General features: G+C 43.4%; 1 protein-coding gene and 1 long non-coding RNA gene across 2 annotated transcripts; one reads left to right on the top strand and one right to left on the bottom strand.

Annotated features, from left to right (window-relative positions):
* The first annotated feature begins 848 nt into the window (after window positions 1-848).
* ATP6V0C (ATPase H+ transporting V0 subunit c) lies at window positions 849-17,271 on the top strand. The gene is made up of 3 exons (XM_088148157.1): window positions 849-1,179; window positions 13,796-13,979; window positions 16,408-17,271. Exons 1-3 carry the CDS (start codon window positions 1,101-1,103, stop codon window positions 16,613-16,615), a joined length of 471 nt encoding a protein of 156 aa, XP_088004283.1. The 5' UTR covers window positions 849-1,100; the 3' UTR covers window positions 16,616-17,271.
* Window positions 10,083-12,734, bottom strand: LOC112540149 (uncharacterized). Its single transcript, XR_003084217.2, has 3 exons — window positions 12,628-12,734; window positions 10,678-10,772; window positions 10,083-10,173 (listed from the first exon to the last, which is right to left on the bottom strand). It is a non-coding gene; the product is annotated as an uncharacterized LOC112540149 (long non-coding RNA).
* Window positions 17,272-19,723: the final 2,452 nt, after the last annotated feature.

Genomic DNA, 19,723 nt, shown 5'->3' with positions numbered 1-19,723 from the left:
TGGAAATATTTTTGAGCCCCATATTATAATAATACAGTAATAATATAATATAATTAATATAATATAATAAATATAATATAATAATTTATTTATTTTTTTGAGCAAAGCCACCCTGTGCCTCTGACACAGTCAATGGCTTAATTTTTTAAGTCAGTCTTTCCCTAACCCAGATGTTCTGGCTGGGGGTTCTGGGAGCTGCAGCCCAAACACATCTGGAGGGCAACAGGATGCAAGGAAGTTGCTTGCAGAGTCTCCCTCCTCTTGTTGCTCCAACCGAAAATGAGTCATAAATGCTCATCTTGCCTTATTGCCGATTAAAACCCGATTGCTATAACGCGATCCGGATTAGCCAGACAGCTTTGCAAAAAAAAAAAAAAACCAGAAAGGAAAATAGGAGCAAGACAAGGGGGCTGGCCTTGCCTCATTGGCCCCGCCCCTATGTTAATCAGCGCTGAATCACGCTCATCTGAAAAAAAAGAAAATCGCTGAACGCTCACGACGAGGTCCGATGAGCTTTGACGGGGCGGAACCACACGCGTCTTACGCGTAGCGAAGGGGAGCCGAGAAAGCCAAGTAGCGTCCCCTGGCATTCCTCGCATCGTTTCAGCCCTCGGACGACAGCCCAATCAAATCCGCTCCTCCACCAATATGCTCTGATGTGGAAAAAATCACCACCAGCGCTTGCAGAGCGGCTGTCCCCCTTTCCCATCGTCGTGTCCCCCCCCGCCTAATTTGGCACATCCCGCATGAAAAAAAACCCCGAGAGGCGGAAGGGAAGGGAAAGCAGCCGCCGCAGCAGCGGCAGCAGGAGGCGGAGCCCGCCGCGAGCCACGTGACGCAGGTGGCGCCGCCATTTTGTTCTGCGGCGGCTGGGTATTTAGAGCCAGCGGCGGGCGCAGCAGAGGACCGTCCGCGCAGGACCGCCGTCGCGTCGATACCGCCGCCCAGGCCGCTGACGCCGCCCCGCCCCGCCATCTTGCCTCGTTCCCGGGCGGCGCAGCGAGGACGGGGGAGAAGTCGAAGAAGCCGAAGCCTCCCGCTGCCCGACCTCCTCGCGGCGCCGCAGCCGTCCTCCGCCTCGCCCCGCACCCGGCTCCGCCATGTCCCCTCCTCCGCCCGGCCCCGAGTACTCCTCCTTCTTCGCCGTCATGGGCGCCTCGGCCGCCATGGTCTTCAGCGGTGAGGCCCCGGGAACACCGCGGGCGGGAGGACGGGTCGCCGCCGCTGCTTCGGGGGGCCCCGCGGCCCCCGCCTCCCTCCAGCCCAGGGCTGCGCTCGCACGACCCACCGGGCTCCGGGGGCGCCTGCAGCGGTTCGGAGCGGGGGTCTCAGAAGCAGGGCACGCTGCCAGGGGGTCGTGTGGATGCGTCTCCCGCGGGCATCGCTTGCGCTGGGCGGATTTTTAAACGGGGAGGGGATGGCTGGGCGATATACCCCTTTCTCCTCCTCGATGGCAAGCCGGATGGGGGTTGCCTGCCAGGGCTGGGGAGGATGGGAGCTGGAGTCCGACCTAACCGAACGGTGCCAGGGTGGGGAAGGCTCCGTTCATCCTTTTTTAAAGCTCCGTCTTCCTCCTCCTCCCCCCCCCCCGAAAAAGTCTGATCGTGCCATGGCCAGGAATGCACCCATCCTGGTTGCGTTGGTGCATTGGGAAGGGCAGCGGTGGCAAGGCTGGCGATGTCGTCTTCTGTGCCTGCTGCCTTTAAGCCCCACCCTGCCGGGAGACGGATCTAGCAGATTCCTCTCTACCCCACCCTGGCTCTGGAGCCCCCGCAGAGACCTGGGGAAGGGGGAGGACGGGCAGATCCCTGAGGACTTCGGTACCTTGGGCTCGGAGAGCGATGCTTGCGGGCACCCTTAGCGTTGATCCCTTTAAGAAGCTCCCCTCCCCCCAGCCACTGTGCTGGCATCCTCCGTGTGTCATCTGCCTGGTTTGCTCCAGCGTAAAGGGAGGCAGGGGTCCGGCCTTTGCTCTGGCCCACCCTGTTCTAGGGCGTAAGAGGCTGCCCTTTTCTCCCCTCCTCTTGCTCTAGTGGCTGCAGAGATGCTCCTACCCTGGTGAAGGGTGGAACCCCAGTCTGGCTGGAGCCAGACAAACACTGCCTGCTGATTTGGTTACACCAACCTTCCTGCCTTCTGGTTTTGGGGTGTGTGTGGGGGGTCCTTTGCTCTTTCCAGTTGGCTCATCTGGGGATTTGCAGGGGGGTAGAAGAAAAGGAGGTAGGCAGGCTCCTTCTTGGGAAAGGCGATGCAAAGGGGGAAATGGGGTGACGTCATAACACCAGCTGATGGAGGAACCCTGGCCAGCCATGTGACTGCAGGGGGGAGAAGGAGCGAGCTGTAGAAGGCGCTGCTGCTTCCCCACATGCATGAATTCAGCTAAGCTTAGGCTGTACCCTGACTCTAGCTTTCTTTGGCATTGCTGTCCCATGCAACGTGCCTGGCTTTCTGTATTGGAGAGATTTCAGTGGGACTGAGAAATTGGCTTTGAAATTAAGGAGGAGCTGCAAGGAATAGGATTCTCCTGGCAGTGTCTCCTCCGCTCTTTGTGAGCTTATCAGCTGAAGGCTGGCTTGTCAGAGCTGACACAGTACTAAGTGGGCCAGGCTTGTGACATCTATCTCACTCTGCAAGAATCTTCTGTAACTGAAGCTTGCAGATGTTGGAGGAAAGGTGTGACTATATCTTCAGTCTTGACTTTGTGGCTGCATGGATAAGAGTCCTAAGTGGCTGATAGAATGAAACCGGTGGCCTTTCTGTTGCAGCCTCATTTAACTCTATCCTCGGGCTCACTTCTCTGTACAGAACTGATGCTCATATTCAGAATTAGGACACTGAGCCACATCTGACCCTTAATGTTTTAGGGTGATGGGAATGCTGCAGCTGTTGGCATGTAACTTTTAAATTTCCTTGAAACCTAATTAAATAAGCCTTCCCCCACTCTGTCATCCTCCAGATGTGTTGGGTTAACATTACAATTACAGTGCTATAAGCCCAATACTGGATTGGTGAATACTGTTTTAAACTATTGCTTCAGATAAAGAAACCTCCCAGTGGTTGGCTTCACCTATCCTGCTAAGCTAGTTTAACCTTGGCTTTATTAAATAAGCCAGAATTGGCTGGGTTAATATATCATGCTAAGTTCAAACCACATTATGACCGTGTGCCAATCTAGTCAGTATTGTTAGTATAAAATTCAAACTGCTCTCTTAAAATGAATGAGCCTGTATTTACAGGCATGGCAGTCTTGGAACATAGAGCCAAGTTTTTTTTTTTTTTTAATGCTTATGTTGTTCTGAAATAGACTTGTCCCTGAAACCTAATTGAGGAACTTTGGCTTTTTCATTCTGAAGGTACTATGCAACTTGTACCTAACTTGTCACCTGTATAATCCCTTTGCTTTTTAGGTTACATTTTAGATAAAATTCCATTTAAGATTAACTTCTCAGGAGAATCTCCTTTCCTACAAAGCTTAACGTGCACTTGAATCATCCTAGAATATCCATTTATTTTTTATTTCTCTTTCCTCTGTGAAATTCATTGGGGTGTTGGGAGGATAAGTTAGTCTTGAGAGTAGCTCGCCCAAGGCATCCAGTATTCATCATGGCTGAATGGAAGTGAGAACCTGAGCTGCCCTCATTGGAGCCATGCTGTCTTTTGTGTTTGCTGTTCAGACCAGCTTAATTAATTTTCATGTTGAAAAAGAAATGAGCAAGAGGCAGAGCGAGTTTTAAGTCTGAGGTCTTCTTATGTGATGTGACTTCCTTAAGTACATTTGCTGCCTTTTTCATGTGACTTAACAGTTATCCGAAATAACTTGCAAGCGGTAAAACATCAAATTGAGGTTTGCGGATCATCTCAATGAGGTGGTAGCAGCTTGTACCATTGAACTGAAGCTATTGGCCCTGCCCCAAGGGGACATGCTATTCATATTGATGCCACTTCTAAAAACTAGAAGAACATCTGTCTCTTTCCTACTCAGCTCTGGTGCTGCTTCTGCTTCTCCACCCTCAAAAAAAAAATCCCAATGCAGAATAGCTAAATACTAAATAGCTTTTAGTTTTTTACTGCAGCAGAAGGTGGAGTGTACCCAAGGAGATAGTTGTGTGCGTATGGTAAAATGTGTGCGATGGAATAGCTCTGATTAAACTTACGTTGGACAACTCCTAGTACTTCAAAGTGCCCAAGTATTTTCTTCAGTGAAATATAGGATGCGGTGCCTGCTAATTACTTCACAGTAACAGGCAAGAAGGTAACCTGCTTGTGGCAGCCATCTCAAGCCCAGAATCACAGAATTTTGCAATGTGAATAGCGTAGGTAGGAATGTCATTGAGTACTGCCTTGAAGTGCTATAAGGAAGAGGAAAGATAGTTGCATACCATAGGTCTTTATGACTCATTGGAGGCTAGTTTTTTGCTAACAGATTCAAGTCTTGTTCTGTGCTAGCAGGCTTGATGCAGAAATCGTGTTGTATAAACACTCTCATCTTAGTCCTATACACGCTAATTTCTGATGATAGTAAACATCTCATAGAAACCATTCTGGTCATGGCTGGCTAGCCTTGTGATGGCTAATTCCTTCGCTGATGCCAAGACTATGATGACCTTCAAGTGATCACCATCGCAGTGCTTACTTGGGGATTGTTCTCTAACCTCAAGGATAATGTGACATTTTTTTTCCTTTCATTAGGTATATCAAGGATGGTCAGATGCCTCTGAGTGATACTCTTATTTAGTCTTTCCATGAAACATGGCTAACTAAAATGTTTCTCATTACAGAAGGAAATGGTGACAAATTTCCAAAGAGTAGAATGGCTATATACCCATCAATTTTCCTACTTCCTCTACATATGATTCTTGAAATGACATGGTGATTGAAGTTACACAGGCTAAGCCATAGATGGTGTGTTTGGTTTACCTTTGTTGTATGAACCCAAGCATTTTGGTTTATGAACCATGGTTTATGACAGTACAGTATGTAGAACAAAGCATTGGTAGTTTTGCAGAGTGATGAACAATCTTTTGGTAGCTACTTAACCTGGAGAAATTGGGAGTCAACAAATTTGGTGGGCCCATCTCATATGATCAAGAATTTGGGTTTGAGAATGGGTCCTTTGCTTTTTAATTGTGATTTGCTTATTTCAGGGCATGTGTTGGAATTTTCATCTCTGTTTCAAAATAGTGAGCAATTGTGCCATCAGTTTTAGCCATTGTGATTAAAGTGACTTTTTGAACAGAAGGGGAGTTTGGGAAGTATATGTGGCTTGGGAGGATGCATATACCCTGGAATAGTCTGACTGTGTTCCTAAGTTAGCTAGCATGATGGCTTGTCTGTCTTCTTTAGAAAGTTGGATGCTGGGAAAATAGGCGTTATCATGATAGGCTTCTGACTAGCAAAATCTTGTGATTATTCATTCAGTGCCATTTCTATATGTTAACTGCTAGTGCAAAGCTACTATTTTCCATTTTGGATTGCTACAATTGTTATGTATTTACCATATTTATATGGCTGTTTATCAGTAGATTGACCAGATCTATGTATTACATTAAGCCATATTGTGGTTTGTTTCATGGTGATTCGATGCATGTATCTGGCCAGGGAAGTATCAGTTACAAAATTGAATGAACTCAGCAAGCTATAGTTCATTCAATAAACCTTGTTTAACAGAATTATGCCTTAAGGGAATGTATGATCCCAGCCATCTTCCTGGGTTACAAAACTGTCTAATTTAACCGTAGACTGTGGAGTCCTTCTCTTCTATTGGTAACTGCAGACTGTCGACATTTCTTCAGAATGATAGCCTAGAAACAGGTAGCTATGGGGAGATAGATGATGAAACCTGCTGGATAATTAGAGTTAATTTGCAGTTTATTCATCTCAAGCTGTTCTGTAAGAAACTTCTGGAGTCCAATGGCTGAGAAACTCAGTACAACATAGTAGAACTTACTCTGTTGAATACTTTCTTATTCAAGCCAATTCTTCTGCTGCAAACGCTATTCTAAGATGACTGTCATTTTATCCAAAGCATCATTTTTGGATCCTTGGAGAAAACTGATAAGAACAAGAAAGTATTGGTGTTACTTGCTTTTGGTGCTAAGATTTATTTATTAAGCAGCATTCTTATGATCCCCAAAATTATTCTAAAGAGTTAAAAAAAAAAAAAAACCCTTGTATTTGTGGCAGAAATATGCTACAAGAAATTTAAAAAAAAAATCCTGGAAATGTGTCGAAAAACCTTGTTAGCCTGCTGTTCTAGTTAGTAGTGTTGTGGGTAGTCTGGGTGTGGTGTGGTCATAAAGTGCAGGAATTCTGTATTTTGGCAGATAAAAATGTTATCTCTGGTCAAGTGAATCATCTTTTCTCAGATGTATAATCCTTGCAGAAAGGCCTGTAACAGCCATGCAAACAGGACAACTCAGTCAAGATTTTCTTTTAGACTGGTATTTAGGATAATGCTCAACAAACCAAGTTTAAGCAAGCATGGCATAATGTGATATATGAACCCGATCATTGTCTAAGCATTCACTGCTCTTCTGTTTGAGCCTTCTTGCAGAGTTCAGAGGGAGAGTTGAGTTACTCTGTTGAAGCATTGAGTCTTCTGACATCTTAAAAGTATTTATATATTTAACTTTTTACTATATCAGATTTATTAGTCTTGAAGACTGGCATTTTTTAAACAGGATTGTACTTGGTAAAAAATGGCTACTGAAGGGATCAAAGGTACTATAAAGAGCAATAAATAGTAACCGAATGGTACTGTTTCTTAATACTAGCATGTACCAATATAGTTTGCTTATTGCACAATCCCGCATGGATGTGCTTAAGCTAAGGATAGGGAATATGGGCCTCCTACTGTTGTGATGTTAGACCATCTCATTGTGTGAACTCTAGCCAAAGAACAGGCTTGGTTATATTTGAATCTGAGGACTATAAATCCTGATAACCAATTTATATTTTGGCCACTGACTTTCATTAGAAGTGGTACACAGTTCCATTGTCTACATTTTTCCAATTGAGTGCCCCACAAACCTGATGGAAGTATCATCGTGGCAGCTTCTGAGCAAGAACGTACCAACTAAACTACTGGATCAAGGAAAAGAATAACGCATAAACCGTGATTCATTTCATATCTGAAATAAACTATATTGTCTTGATCTTCAGTACTCTTAAGCAGAGTCACTATGATGGCTGAAATTCTTCTCTAGATCTTTCATGCCTGTGCACCGTACTAACGAAACCAGTATTGTTCCAAGAACACACAGCATTTTACTGTATTGTTTTTAAAAAATAACATTACATCTTGTGTAAAGACTCAACTGCTGAGCCTGGGCATCTATCTAAAAACATTCTCGTGATTTGGAATATGTTTTGTGCTAAAACACAAACCTGCACCAAGAAACGATATGCTGCTATTTGGCCATGTATGTATATTTGTCCCAGTTCTTCACCTTAATTGGGGACAAATTGGAGCTACCACACGGGCTTCAAAAAGCTGGATGGCCATTATAAGAATATATATCTCTACAAGTTTATTGAGTTTATCACACTTCCCAGGTTCTCTTCCTGAACAGATTGGATCTTGAGATGGTTTCTTTTTATGTAAGGGAACAGTTCATTTCTCTACTGATGCCCCTTCCATTCCCTACTAACAAGTCTGCATAGTAAAGGAGAAAAATCCTTTACATGAATCTTTTCTGTGTCCATGGAAGGACAGTTGAAAACTAAGCCAGTGGATACATAATATTGTTCAAAGAGCTGAATGGCAGTATGTTTAGTTACAACCTCTGTTGAGTTCAGAATTTAGACCTGATATTATCAAGATAGATGTTGGTGATTTGCAAGAAAGTTGGAACAAAAAATTGAAATGCCCTAATTTAATGAATTAATGGCCCTGTTTTAAAGAATGTTACATGTATTTCCTTGGATCTTCAGATGAGACTGATTCATCAAAAGTTTACTGTGATTTTGAGAGGAGAGGAAGTTTCAAGAAGTTAACGTGATGTCAAATTGCATACTAAAAGCTTGGAAACTATCAATTTATGAAGAGCTTTGGGTTTAGCAAGCATGGAGCGTGAACATTGTTCTTCAGAAGGATACTGCTATTCAGTATTTGAAATCCTGGATTGGAGACAGGCATTAACTCTACCTCTGAATTTGGCTGTCTGTCTTTGTAATGGAAGGACAGACCAAAATGATTCCACGTGGTCAAAGTTTAATTTTTAACCCATAAATGTTTGAAAAGAGTGTCTTTTATATCTTTGTTGTAATGGCTGTCAGGTTTTGTTGTTGTTTTCCTGCTTCTTTATCTTGATTGCTTTTCTGTTGAAGATTTTTTTTCTGTTTTTCTTGCACATAATGGCAATAAAAATATGAACATGAGCCTTGATCAAGCGTCTCAGCTTAAGCAGTCATTTTCAAACCAGCAGTTTATTCTCCTCCTTTAAATTCCTGCTCCCTACCAATTTGGAGAGATGAACATTTGACATTGTGCTGTAGCTGGTAGATGAGCATGTAGGGCTAGACCAGAATTCATTTCATTTGTATATTTATTCAGTAGAAAAGAATATATATAGCTCAGGGTTGAACTGTGGAGTTTTTGTTGTGTCTTCCTCAATCTCCTTAATTAAACTCCTTAATCTTGCAACACATGGACAGATTCGACCATAGTTTCAACTGGGAAACTGAACATCCTAGACCAAGCTAAATCCAAAAATGGTAGGGAATTCGGAAGCTTGGCATTCAGACAAATCAGACATCAGTAGACACACACAGATAAATCACATTTACCATTCAAAAGAGACAATAAAAAAAGCTAAGAAGGAAACAAAGACCAGAACACATCCGAGCAGTCTACACTCAGATAAGAAGGGATTAACATTAGAGAATCAAGCAGAAAACAATACCTTAATCAAGACACTGCCAAGGAGAAAACCACCCACTCGCCAACACTGGCAGGGCAAGCTACTGTATATAAACAGGGAGAAAACTCTACTGTCACTAGCACTGATGATGTTACCTAGTCAGGTAATGAAACATCTACAAGCAAACAACCAAGCTCAGACAGCACCAAGGACTCCACAAAATATGGTTCCTCAGTCATAGCTTTCTGGAGCCTGGAAAAGTCTTTTCTTTTCATGGTTTGAAAGCAGTGTATGTTGTGAGTCCCAATCAATTTCCAAAACTGATTTTTGTTCTACCAATTCACCCGCAGAAACTTTTTTTCTTATTTTTTGTTTTACTCAGAAGGTAAACTGTGCAGGTGCCATTTGGGCTACATAACCAGTGATGATCTGCATCTGAAACAGGGAAGGGGAGATGAAGATGTTTGTGCTCTACTAATTCTTCATATGTTTGTCAAGTAAATACTTGAAGTGCAGCTAAAATCTTTGACATTCTTTGCTCTTCTGGTTGCTGCAAATGGCTTTTATTGAGGGTGGTCAAGATACAATTGTCCTATCATTTAATTAGGAAGCATGAATAGAAAACTACTCCCATTCAGTCTGATAGCTGAATGCCAGGTCCATCTAGGACAGTATATGTTCCTAATTGTCCAGTTGGATGGCTAAATATCTCTGAAATTTAAGTGTCTCTAGTTCATGTAAATGCTAGACTTATCCTCAAAGAGGACTTGACTGCTTGGGTACAGTACTGTGAGTTTGTCATATGGAAGAACATTTTGTTCACAGGATGAAAAAGCAAAATCTTACCAGGCATATTAAAACTTTTGGGGGGACCTTAAGTAGCTCCCTGGACCTCAGCCATATTTTTAAAAAATTATTCGTTTTTTGTGTTTATACCCCACTGTAATCAACTGTTACTAGCTAAATGAACCATATGATTGTTTCACAAAATACGATGCACTGTCAAGGGGAAAATAGTTGTCAAATTGTATTGGTAAGATCTAGAAGCAGGTTACTATTCAGTTTCTCACTGCAGCTGTGCAAGGATTTGCAAGCTTCAGTAGGACCTTAGTAGAGTGCTCGTGTGTGCTATATGTCAAGTGTCTTGTTACTGGTTGATGTCCAGACTTGAGTTTTTAGTTGGCATTAGCTGCAGCGAGTAGCTGGTCCATTAGGGTAGACAGATTTTATCTCTTTTATAAGCCGGGTATAAAGATCACCAGTAGGCTTAGATCTGGATTCTATGATGCCCTCAATGCATTTCCAGCAATGCCTGTTGAAAAAGAAGGGAGGATGAAGTGGCAGTGCGAACCTTTAGTGCTGTTTTTATTTGCAGGAATACTTGAAGATCCTGTGTGTGCCCAAGAGCCATTCATAGACTGTGAAAACTGATCACTGCCACCCAGTACTTCCCTTTAAAGTATATTGTGGTACTTGTGAAAGAAAGTACATGAATTAGGAATCTGAGGCCCAGTTCCCCACTTTTACCTAGTTTCTTAGCGATTGTTTCTGTTTCACCCTCAGTTTGCTTTCTTTGAAAATGGTGGTTCTGCTTTGTATTTTAGTTTTGGGACAAGTGACCTGTTCTTCTAGCCGTGTCAATTTATAGTTTGGCAAATGGGTGACTTGCAACTGGCACTTCCCTCATAGCACCCATTTTGTGAGGCCTTTCTCTCAGTCTTCTAAAGGTCCTAGTATGATACAGGGGGTTTACTTGGAAATCTCAGTTGGATTAAGGTGGTTGATTTTTACTCCCTAGACCCATAATTCTACTCACTTGGCATTTAGTCTAGGCAAGACACCATCAGATGGATATCCCCATGATAGTTCATCAAGAAGAACAGTCAAAATTATTTGTGTATACGTGGCCATCTGTAAAAATGAGTATAGATTCAGTTAAGTTAGAAATGTAGTTCTCCCTTTCAGGTCTGAGCTGAAAAGGGTGTGGGTTGAGTTCCATGTGATGCTCAAAGAAATGAGACAGTCTCAACTGTCCAGCTTTTTGTCACACTGTCCAGTATCTTTTGTAGACATGGACCTGTCTGTAGCATTTATTTATTTATTTATTTTTTCAAATTTAGTCACTGCCCGTCTCTCTCATTTACCTAAGAAGCTACATGGCCAAAAAAAAAACTGGTCTAGCAAGTGTAGGTCACCTGGTTGGTTTTGCTGGGCATATAGGTAAGGACTCTTAGCTAGCCTTGCTTGCCGGAGTCATCAGGTACTGCAAATCCTGCAGCGCCAGGCAGTAGGGCCTGGGGTGGGCTGCAGATTTTGAAAACCAGGGCAGAGAATGCCCAATCCTGTGTTTAGAACTGCGCCTAGCAAATATCTGCATATTGCTTACATACTGTAGCACAGCCTCTAGACATGTTGGCACTACAGCTCCAAGAATTGCAACAGCCATATTGGCTGGGAGTTTGGGACATTGTAGCCTGGACGTACCTGGAAGGAAGTTGGGTGAAGTGTCTTTTGATATTAGCAAGTCTTTGAGTCTCTTTGTACACTTTTTAGTATATGAAAGCAGAAGTGAAACATCACCATGACCAGTGAAATAGTCTGCAGAAGCAGTCTCTCAAACAAAAATAAACCAACCTAGTAATTTCTGATATATGTTTCCATGATAGCTGTATTAGAAGCGATTTGGGTTAAAAGGCCTCCCTCAAATACTTCTGATTGGGCTGTGTATTGATTTTACAAAAAGTAGCCCTGTACTAGGAAGTTGAAATGTGTAAACATACTCATGGCTAAGTTAGGAATTAGTTCAGGGTCAGATATTAATAAAAGCTGAACAACAAACAAGCTGATAGTCTCATAACTTTGCTACAGAGAACAAAGAGAACTGTGAGAACTTTGCTCCGTGCTGGGACTGTTTACACCACATTCCTGCAATAAATTTCTAGAAAAGAAACGGGAGAAGAATCCTGTGCCCTTAGCATGTCCCTGCTTTCAATCTGGTTTCTGTGGCACACAGCTTCGGCTATAGAGAGGCTGCAGTATACTTAGTTAAGGTACTAAGAGAGTGAAGGTTTTTCTTCATGCGTAATGTACATCCGGAAAGTGGGATTAAATGGGCTAATCCTTCGCCCGTTTGTAAAGCACAGATAGTGATGTACAACCAATCTCCCCACTAAAATTGCTGCCAAATTGTAATTTATAATATAGTCATTATAGGGATTCATCCTTTTAATTTTAGTCCAACTTCAGGGTGCATCCTTGGGCTATAAAAAAGATTGTGCACCATTGATATGAAGGAAGATATTTGCAAAATCCTAGATCTGACTGGATCATCTTTTTGGAGGGAAAGGTAATTTTGTCCCTCCCAGAACCCCTTGGGAGCTGCTTAAATAGCAGGGGACCCCAGAACACAGATTAATTCTCCTGATTGCTGGAGCCAAGGGAAGAAAAGCTTTAGCCACCTTCTGCTGACCCTCCTGTGATCCTCATGCAAGGATTGGGTAGTTTTTTATAGCAGGGTTCCTCAACCTCAGCAACTTTAAGATGGGTGGACTTCAACTCCCAGAATTCCCCAGCCAGAATTCTGGGAGTTGAAGTTCACCCATCTTAAAGTTGCTGAGGTTGAGGAACCCTGCTTTATAGGATTGCAGAGTGCAAGTTGAGCTACAATCCATGTATCTTTCATGGCAACAATACAGAAGTGACTTTTTAAAAATTATTTAATTCTCAATCTAGGCTATGGTCCTGGTGTCTCCCATCCAGTACTTACCAGATCTGGCCTTGCTTAGCTTTGCGAGAGCAACCAAGAAGAACAGAGGAGAAAAAGTGGCACGTGCCATCTCCGTTGGCAAACCTCAAAGTGCTGTGCTAAGCATTTGCTGCTAGTTCTTTTTCTCCCAGGAGCAAACATTTGATCACAATAGTGTCTGTCCTCAAATTTTGAGGGAAAGCCAGGATCCTAGTTAAAGCTGATAATTGTTAACCAACCTGGGCAGTAGCAGGAAGTCTGCTATCTTGCCGTTCCACATTCTCTCTGCTTTTTTTTTTCCCCCCAGTTCGGTTTGTGATCTCCCTATTCCAGCCTCCCAAATTGAAACTGGTATTTTGAGAGTTGCCGTTAAAGATGGTATTAGATCATGTGTGTTCCCTTTAACTGTTGGGGATGAGGTTGTGTCATACAAGAAGTCCAACTTGGCTTGTACTTGGGTAGACTTGACTCATTGAAGGTGGAGAAAACAAGCTCAGCAAGTTGGGTTTGTTGTGTAAGCAGGCAAATTTCTGTACCTTTCCCACGTAACAACTTTGCTTTCCCATTTTTCGTATCGAAAAAGAATGTAGAAAGAGTTTGATCTAATAATGTATTCCAAAATTATGCTGCTGCTCAGTGAAGAAGGGGGGGGGGATAATTTCTGCAGCCCAGAGTCCCTCCAAACCAAGAGTTTCTAAAAATTAATAATATGGTTTCTTGCTGTTTGAAATGGGAAAATGGGATGTAAGCACTATGTAAAATATATATTTAATATCATTTAAAAAGAAAAAAAATTGCTAATGTTCCCCAGGATCAGAAAATCCCAGCTTCACCTCCATGTGTGACAAATTCCTTCCCGCATTGCTCATTGCAAATGCTTGCTTTTGTTGCAACAATTTTTTAAAATCTGTACCACCATCAAACAGTAAAGAATTATTCATTAGACTAAGCTTGGGCATTGTTGCACTTTTAAGGTGGGTGATGTGCTCCCCGTAGGCTGAACGTCAAGCCTGGGTGGGTGGGTGGGTGTATATGCATGTACAATCTTGCATGGTTTTACAGAAGGGACAGTTAGAAAGGCTCTTCTCTGAGCAGATGCCTTAGTGCCTGGTTAGAGGTTTAGTCTGTACCTTGCATTGCAAGTTGAGAGTTTTGTGGGACTTACCTGTGACTTTTCTCTCCCTTGCAGCCTTGGGCGCCGCCTATGGTACAGCAAAGAGCGGCACGGGTATTGCTGCCATGTCGGTCATGAGGCCAGAGCTGATCATGAAGTCCATCATCCCTGTGGTCATGGCGGGTATCATAGCAATCTATGGCTTGGTAGTGGCAGTCCTTATTGCCAACTCCCTCACGCATGACATCTCGCTATTCAAGTAAGTGTCTCGGGTGACAGCCTCCCTGAAAGCGGTGCCCAAACCACGCCGGGCTGCAGAGGCCAGTTGTAGGCTTGGGGATCAGACTGTTGATGGAATACATCCCACTGGATTCCATTCTGTGCTCCATGAAAGGGAAAACGCTGACGATAAGCTGCAGACCAGAAGGAGCAGGGGCAGAGTTAAATGTAACAGTACAGTAAATGGTAGTATTTATTTTGGAACTTGGTACCCATAAAGATTTTTTTTTTGAAGTGGAACAGAAATAGGTAGGACTTCAGGATCATTGTCAATACAATTTGATAAGAGACCTTATCTATTTCAGCTGTATCTCTGTAGAGCAGAGGAGGAGGAGATGTTGCCCCTAAAAGCTTTGGGTACATCCACCAGAGTCTTTCCAAATGTTCAATGTGATGAAAGGAAGAGTGTTCTCTATATGAGGGATGACCGTAGGATTTTTTAAAAATCCAACGTAAATTAAATTTGTAATTGTCCTGGCCCTGCCAACTGCTTGGAGTGGACATTCTGCACACTGTTCAAAAGCCACAGTGAGCCCACAGTCCAGAAAAAAGTTCTGCACCCCTTGTGTAGGGCAGTAGGCATACGTGTCTTGACTAAGCCCAGCTTTGGAATCATATGGCCAAGATGGAGTCTCGCAGTAAGTGGCTCAGTTCTAGGCAGAAAACAAAGTGTTGTGATAGGAAGCCTCTGGATCTCCAGACCTTACTTAAAACACAACTCGACAGAGCTCTAGCCATCATGTCCAATAATGGGGTCTCCCAGGAGGAGATCCACATCTTGAAGTTTACAGATTCCCCATCCCTCATCAACAGCAGTGGTTTTTGTGTTCTTAAAATTGCAACAGGACAAACCTCAGCATCTAGTTCTCACAAAGGGTCCATCCCGCCAGAAAGACCCTCCTTCGCCTTTTGGGGTACCATCTGGGATCTGAAGCGTTAGGCCCAGCACCAGAGAGCCCACGGCCTGGATTTGTTTGCAGAACTGACTCTTGACTTGAGCTCTGGTGGCTCTCCTTGCTTCTTCCATTGATGAGGCAAAATCCTTTAAAATGAAATAACTCTGATATCCAATGCAACAGTTCAGCTTTTAATTATTCAGTGATGCTTAATTTGAAACGTGTCTGTAAACTAATCCTCTTGCTGCTACATTAGACAGGTCCAGAAGTTGTCCTGCTGTGCTTAAAATGAGCTGAGACACAGTTTTAAATTTTCATGAGTGGCTGTAGTTGGCTAAGGGGACACACTCATGTTTGTCCATACAGGAATAACAAGCCGTAACTATATTGCCTAATGTAGTTTCAGTCAATCTGTGTCTCTTCTAGAGATCAGAAAAACTAAGATGAATTAGAAAGGAAGGTTGAGGAAAAAGAATGTGGGTGCAAGAGCGGATGGTTGTAGCATCATTAGAGGAAAGCTAAGAATAGCTTGCCAAGAACTTGAATGAACAAAATGCTTTATTGCTGACAGTGAGACTTGGCCACTGTTATAAAATTTGCTGGATTGAATATATGAGATGTTACTGTCGTTCCTGTTGCCTCAGGAAGAGACCAGGGGCTTCACCCAATATGCAAAACCACTGTGGCTCATGAACTAAATGAACACTTAGTTTCATGAACTAAGTTTCTTTGTAAGCCCAATTGTGGCTTATTCAACAAACGATCACGTAGCACTGTAGGAACCCAGCATTTGTATACAGAGGTTCAGATGCAGTTGTATCTCTTCTACAAGAACCAAATCCAAAGCAGCAGTGAATTGGCAGCTACTTTGCAGAAGGACTAATTTGCTTCCTGCTTTGATTTGGGATCAAGTATATGAGGTAGTCTTTTTTAAAGAAATAAATATAGCAACATAAGTCAGCAGAGAGTCCTAAAATCTATGACATGTGTTCCACTACAGTTTCAGCCGCAATAGCTCATGGTGGCTGCTTTGTTGTTTGCCGTTTAAGGGGGTTTGAATCTTCTGGCATACGCAGCAGTCTTCCTCTTGCCAAGTCATTGTTCGTAGTCTGGAACCCTGCACCAGCGTTGCTGCCTTAGTGCTCTGGGTTCTGCTGGGCACGGTTATGTGGAGCTGCGTGATGCTCTTAATTGCCAGGGCTCCTTGTCACAGGAGAGTAAACGTGACCCACTCTCTGCAGGGAGGCTTTAGGCTGGCCTAGGCGAAAGAAGCCCAGCTTTTAGAAGGAGTTCCGAGATGGGTCCTTTTTCAACAAAATCTTCTGTGACTGGATGCTGCTGTCCCAAGGCCTTGTTGGAGAGCACCAGGGCTGGAGAAGGTTGGCTTCCAGAGAGGAAGTCAGATTCTTTCCGCGCTGCTCCAGAACAGTCGGGCTTCCCTGGCTGCAGCGGGTTACTTCTAATTTGCAACTCAGCTTGTCTCCCCTTCCCTTCCCTTCCCTTCCCTTGCAGGAGCTTCCTTCAGCTGGGCGCTGGACTAAGCGTAGGCCTCAGCGGGTTGGCCGCCGGCTTTGCCATTGGCATTGTGGGTGACGCAGGTGTCCGGGGGACAGCGCAGCAGCCAAGGTTATTTGTGGGCATGATCCTGATCTTGATCTTCGCCGAAGTCTTGGGGCTGTACGGCCTCATCGTCGCCCTTATCCTTTCCACAAGAGGGTAATCGCCGCAGAGTATGATCCAAACAAAACAAACTAAGTTCCAGAATGAAAAAAAAATGGTCTCTCCACAATGTGTACAGTTGTCATCAGTTTGGTAGTTGATCTCTTGTAAATGCGCAATGTATGTGACTTGTCTGTCCTGTGTGTACTTCCGTATGAAAAGCAGGAGGAGCTGTCACAAGCCCTCTTCTCAAGGCTTGGGGGAAGCTCACGTGCTGTTTTCCATCCATTTTGCCATTAGAGTCCTTTATGTATAAATATGAACTAGAAACAGTAACTTTCCCCTCTCTTCATTGGATGTTTTATTTATAAGACTTGACATGTTCATACATAATGGAACAAGAGTTTTCAATTTCCCATGCTCTCTCTATATATATTAATCTCATGCATAGATAGATTACTACACTGTGGGGTTAACTGTAAGTGCAGAGAAATCCTTGGATGTAAATTGATTCTCAAAGATTGCTGTTGTGTCCTGGTATCGGAGTGTAAGACTGTTTGTGTTTATACAGATAACAGCAAAAATGTCTGAGACACTCCTGTGTTCCCAGTAGTAAAAACTGTATGCTCTGGCATCAAAGTTGTGCAGCCAATGTTGGGTTTTGCAGTAATACGTTTCCAGGTAATAAAAATTTCCTCCACTATATCATTGTAACAAGGTGTGTTTTGATGTGATTTGTCTTGAGAGGTGGGTTCTCCAAACCCTGGCGCCATCCAACATGGCTGACCCCCCCCCGCCCCCCAAAAATCCTCAGGTTGTGAATGCCTGGACCTTACTAACAAACATGACTTGGAGGGGGAGGGGGGCTGGGTTTACCCAGCCTGATGAACCTGGTCAGTTAGAGACCTCAGCTGCATTCCTGCCATCTGGGGAAGCTTGGTTAGTTTTAATGTTGAATAGGTTGGGGCATTAGCAGTTTATGTGAACTCAGCCCACTGGGTTAATTTAGAGTTCATGGTATTGAACAAACCCAGGAATTGAAGTAAACCCTTAGCATGGCTAAGGGTATTGTGAGAATCAAGCTAGGAAATAAACAGGTCAGGAAGGCAAGTGTCCAGCCGCTTCCTAATGCTTTTAATACTGGGCATAACTGTCTTCCAACTTGGCTGTTTTTCTCTGCCTAGGACTGGGTGAGGATGCTCTGACGTTGAAGAGCCTGCAGCTTCTGTCTGCATGTCTAAGCTGAGGCCAGGCTCTGTACAAGCGGGTATCTACGTAGACAAGCAAGGCTAGCAACAGGCCTTCACATGTCCTGGTATAAGGCTAATTGCAGGGTAGTCTAGTCTCTAATACTATAAACCACAGTTTCCATTAGCTGGGGCTAATGTTGTCAGTAACAAGCGATTGTGCCCATTCTCAGAAAGCTGCCTGCCCTTGCAGTAAGTCTTTACAGCCAGGTAGATGGAGAGCTGTTATTATCCTTGCTTTCATATGTGGGTCAACCTTTCTCAGTGAATGCCCTCCAGAGAGGGTGTTCAGCTTCCTCAAATTTCCTAGCCCGTATCACTGTTCTGAGAATTCTGGGAGATGAAGTCTGTGCTCCAAGAAGTCACCCGGGGGGAGGGACACTGCTGTAGATACTGTGTGATCTTGACTGCCAGCTCTGTGCAGTCTGGAGTCCATCTCTCCTCACCCCTAATATGGACTCCCAACTCCTAGATCTCATAATTGGCAACAGGAGTGAATATTTCTCTAATATGGATTTGTCTATTAAGACAATGACCAAACAAGCAGCCCAGTAGGAATATATAAGTATTAAAGGTGTTGTTTTAGTGGGGGGGGGGGGGGGAAGAAATCTTTTAACTTAAAAAATGTGCTTAAATGTCTTCTTTCCAACTTTGCACCCATCCAGCATGAACCGGTAGCAGAGACAGACCTAACCAGCGTCTGCCGTTGTACTCGCTAGGTTGAAAATCTTTGGGAAAAGAAGAAACCCACAATCTGATAACAAAACACACACACACACACACACACATTGTCCAGCTGTGACAGTTGGAATGTTTTAAAAGGCCATGCTTTGTTGTTCAGAGGGTCTGCTTTGAACTAGAAATGTTTTCTGCATCTCTACTTTTCTAGTTTTGGGCATGTGGCCACACTCTTCTGCCTTCTCATTCTCTCCTTTTTGTAGGATCGACTGAAAATTGGACATTGCACATACTGTTCTGAATCTGCAGTCTTTTAATTAACTTCAAGATCTTGGCATATCTTTCATCCATCTTTTAAAAGTAAATGCGAGAAAATTTTGTTTATGAGTACCAGAGAACTGGATACTAAAGCAACTGTTCTCCCACAAGGCTGGAGGAGCTCTCTCTTCAGCTGGAATAATTAAATTCACATTAACTTAATGTTTTGGACCATAAACAAACTGAACTGAAAGTGTTTAAATTGCTCTTACTGAACTCAATGAACTAAAAATCGTCAATTTGCTTAGGGATACTTTAGAAGATAGACCTTTACACCCTTAACAGTATTTTACTATCTTTGCACGAAAAGCTTTTAACTCCAACAACAGTTTTTGAGTGCAGATTTTCAAAGTGGTGGATGATTTAGAACTTTAACTGGCTTAAGTACTAATCCAAGTCAGAATTAAGTGAGTTCTATTTTTTCCTCCGAGGCTGTCATGAACAAATCTCCACAGATTGTTTCCAATCCTGAGTCAGGCAAACTTCAACAGCATGTGTTCTTGAATCACTTTCCAAAATTAACAGCAGAAGGAGGTATAGAAGAAACTGGCCTTGCAGGGAGAAAGGAGGCATCGACCGTTTCCCCAGCCACTGAAGAAATTCCCCAAAAAAGCCAGTAGGAACATTCATCCAAGACAAGGAATGTCCTGGCAGGCTTTCCAGATGGACATCTGATATTTTGTAAATGCACGCCTAAAAAGTTAATACAGAGGAGACAGACAAACTCTGGATGTTCCTGAACTTAAAATTCCCACCATTCCTGGCCAGCATAGCCAGCAATGAGGGATGCTGAGCTGTAGTTCCATAACATCTGGCAAGCCCATCCTTGCTATGCCATTCCAGCTGTGCACCAGGTGAAATAGATTGTTCCAAAACCTCTGATGTAATATGATAGGGCTCTGTAACCCCTATTGCGTTTTTAAAAA

Source organism: Python bivittatus, unplaced genomic scaffold (genome assembly GCF_059951505.1).
Source record: "Python bivittatus isolate LINGU-HERP-01145 unplaced genomic scaffold, Pbiv_v1 ctg000560_np1212, whole genome shotgun sequence".
Classification (NCBI taxonomy): domain Eukaryota; kingdom Metazoa; phylum Chordata; class Lepidosauria; order Squamata; family Pythonidae; genus Python; species Python bivittatus.
This window is presented reverse-complemented; position numbering and strand designations above follow the sequence as displayed.

What these genes read in the sequence shown, in the direction of transcription:
- ATP6V0C (XM_088148157.1), top strand. Translation starts at nt 1,101, where the DNA reads ATGTCCCCTCCTCCGCCCGGCCCCGAGTACTCCTCCTTCTTCGCCGTC. An exon ending in GGCCGCCATGGTCTTCAGCG is followed by an intron (nt 1,180 to 13,795) that starts GTGAGGCCCCGG and finishes TCTCCCTTGCAG; the next exon opens with CCTTGGGCGCCGCCTATGGT. An exon ending in CATGACATCTCGCTATTCAA is followed by an intron (nt 13,980 to 16,407) that starts GTAAGTGTCTCG and finishes CTTCCCTTGCAG; the next exon opens with GAGCTTCCTTCAGCTGGGCG.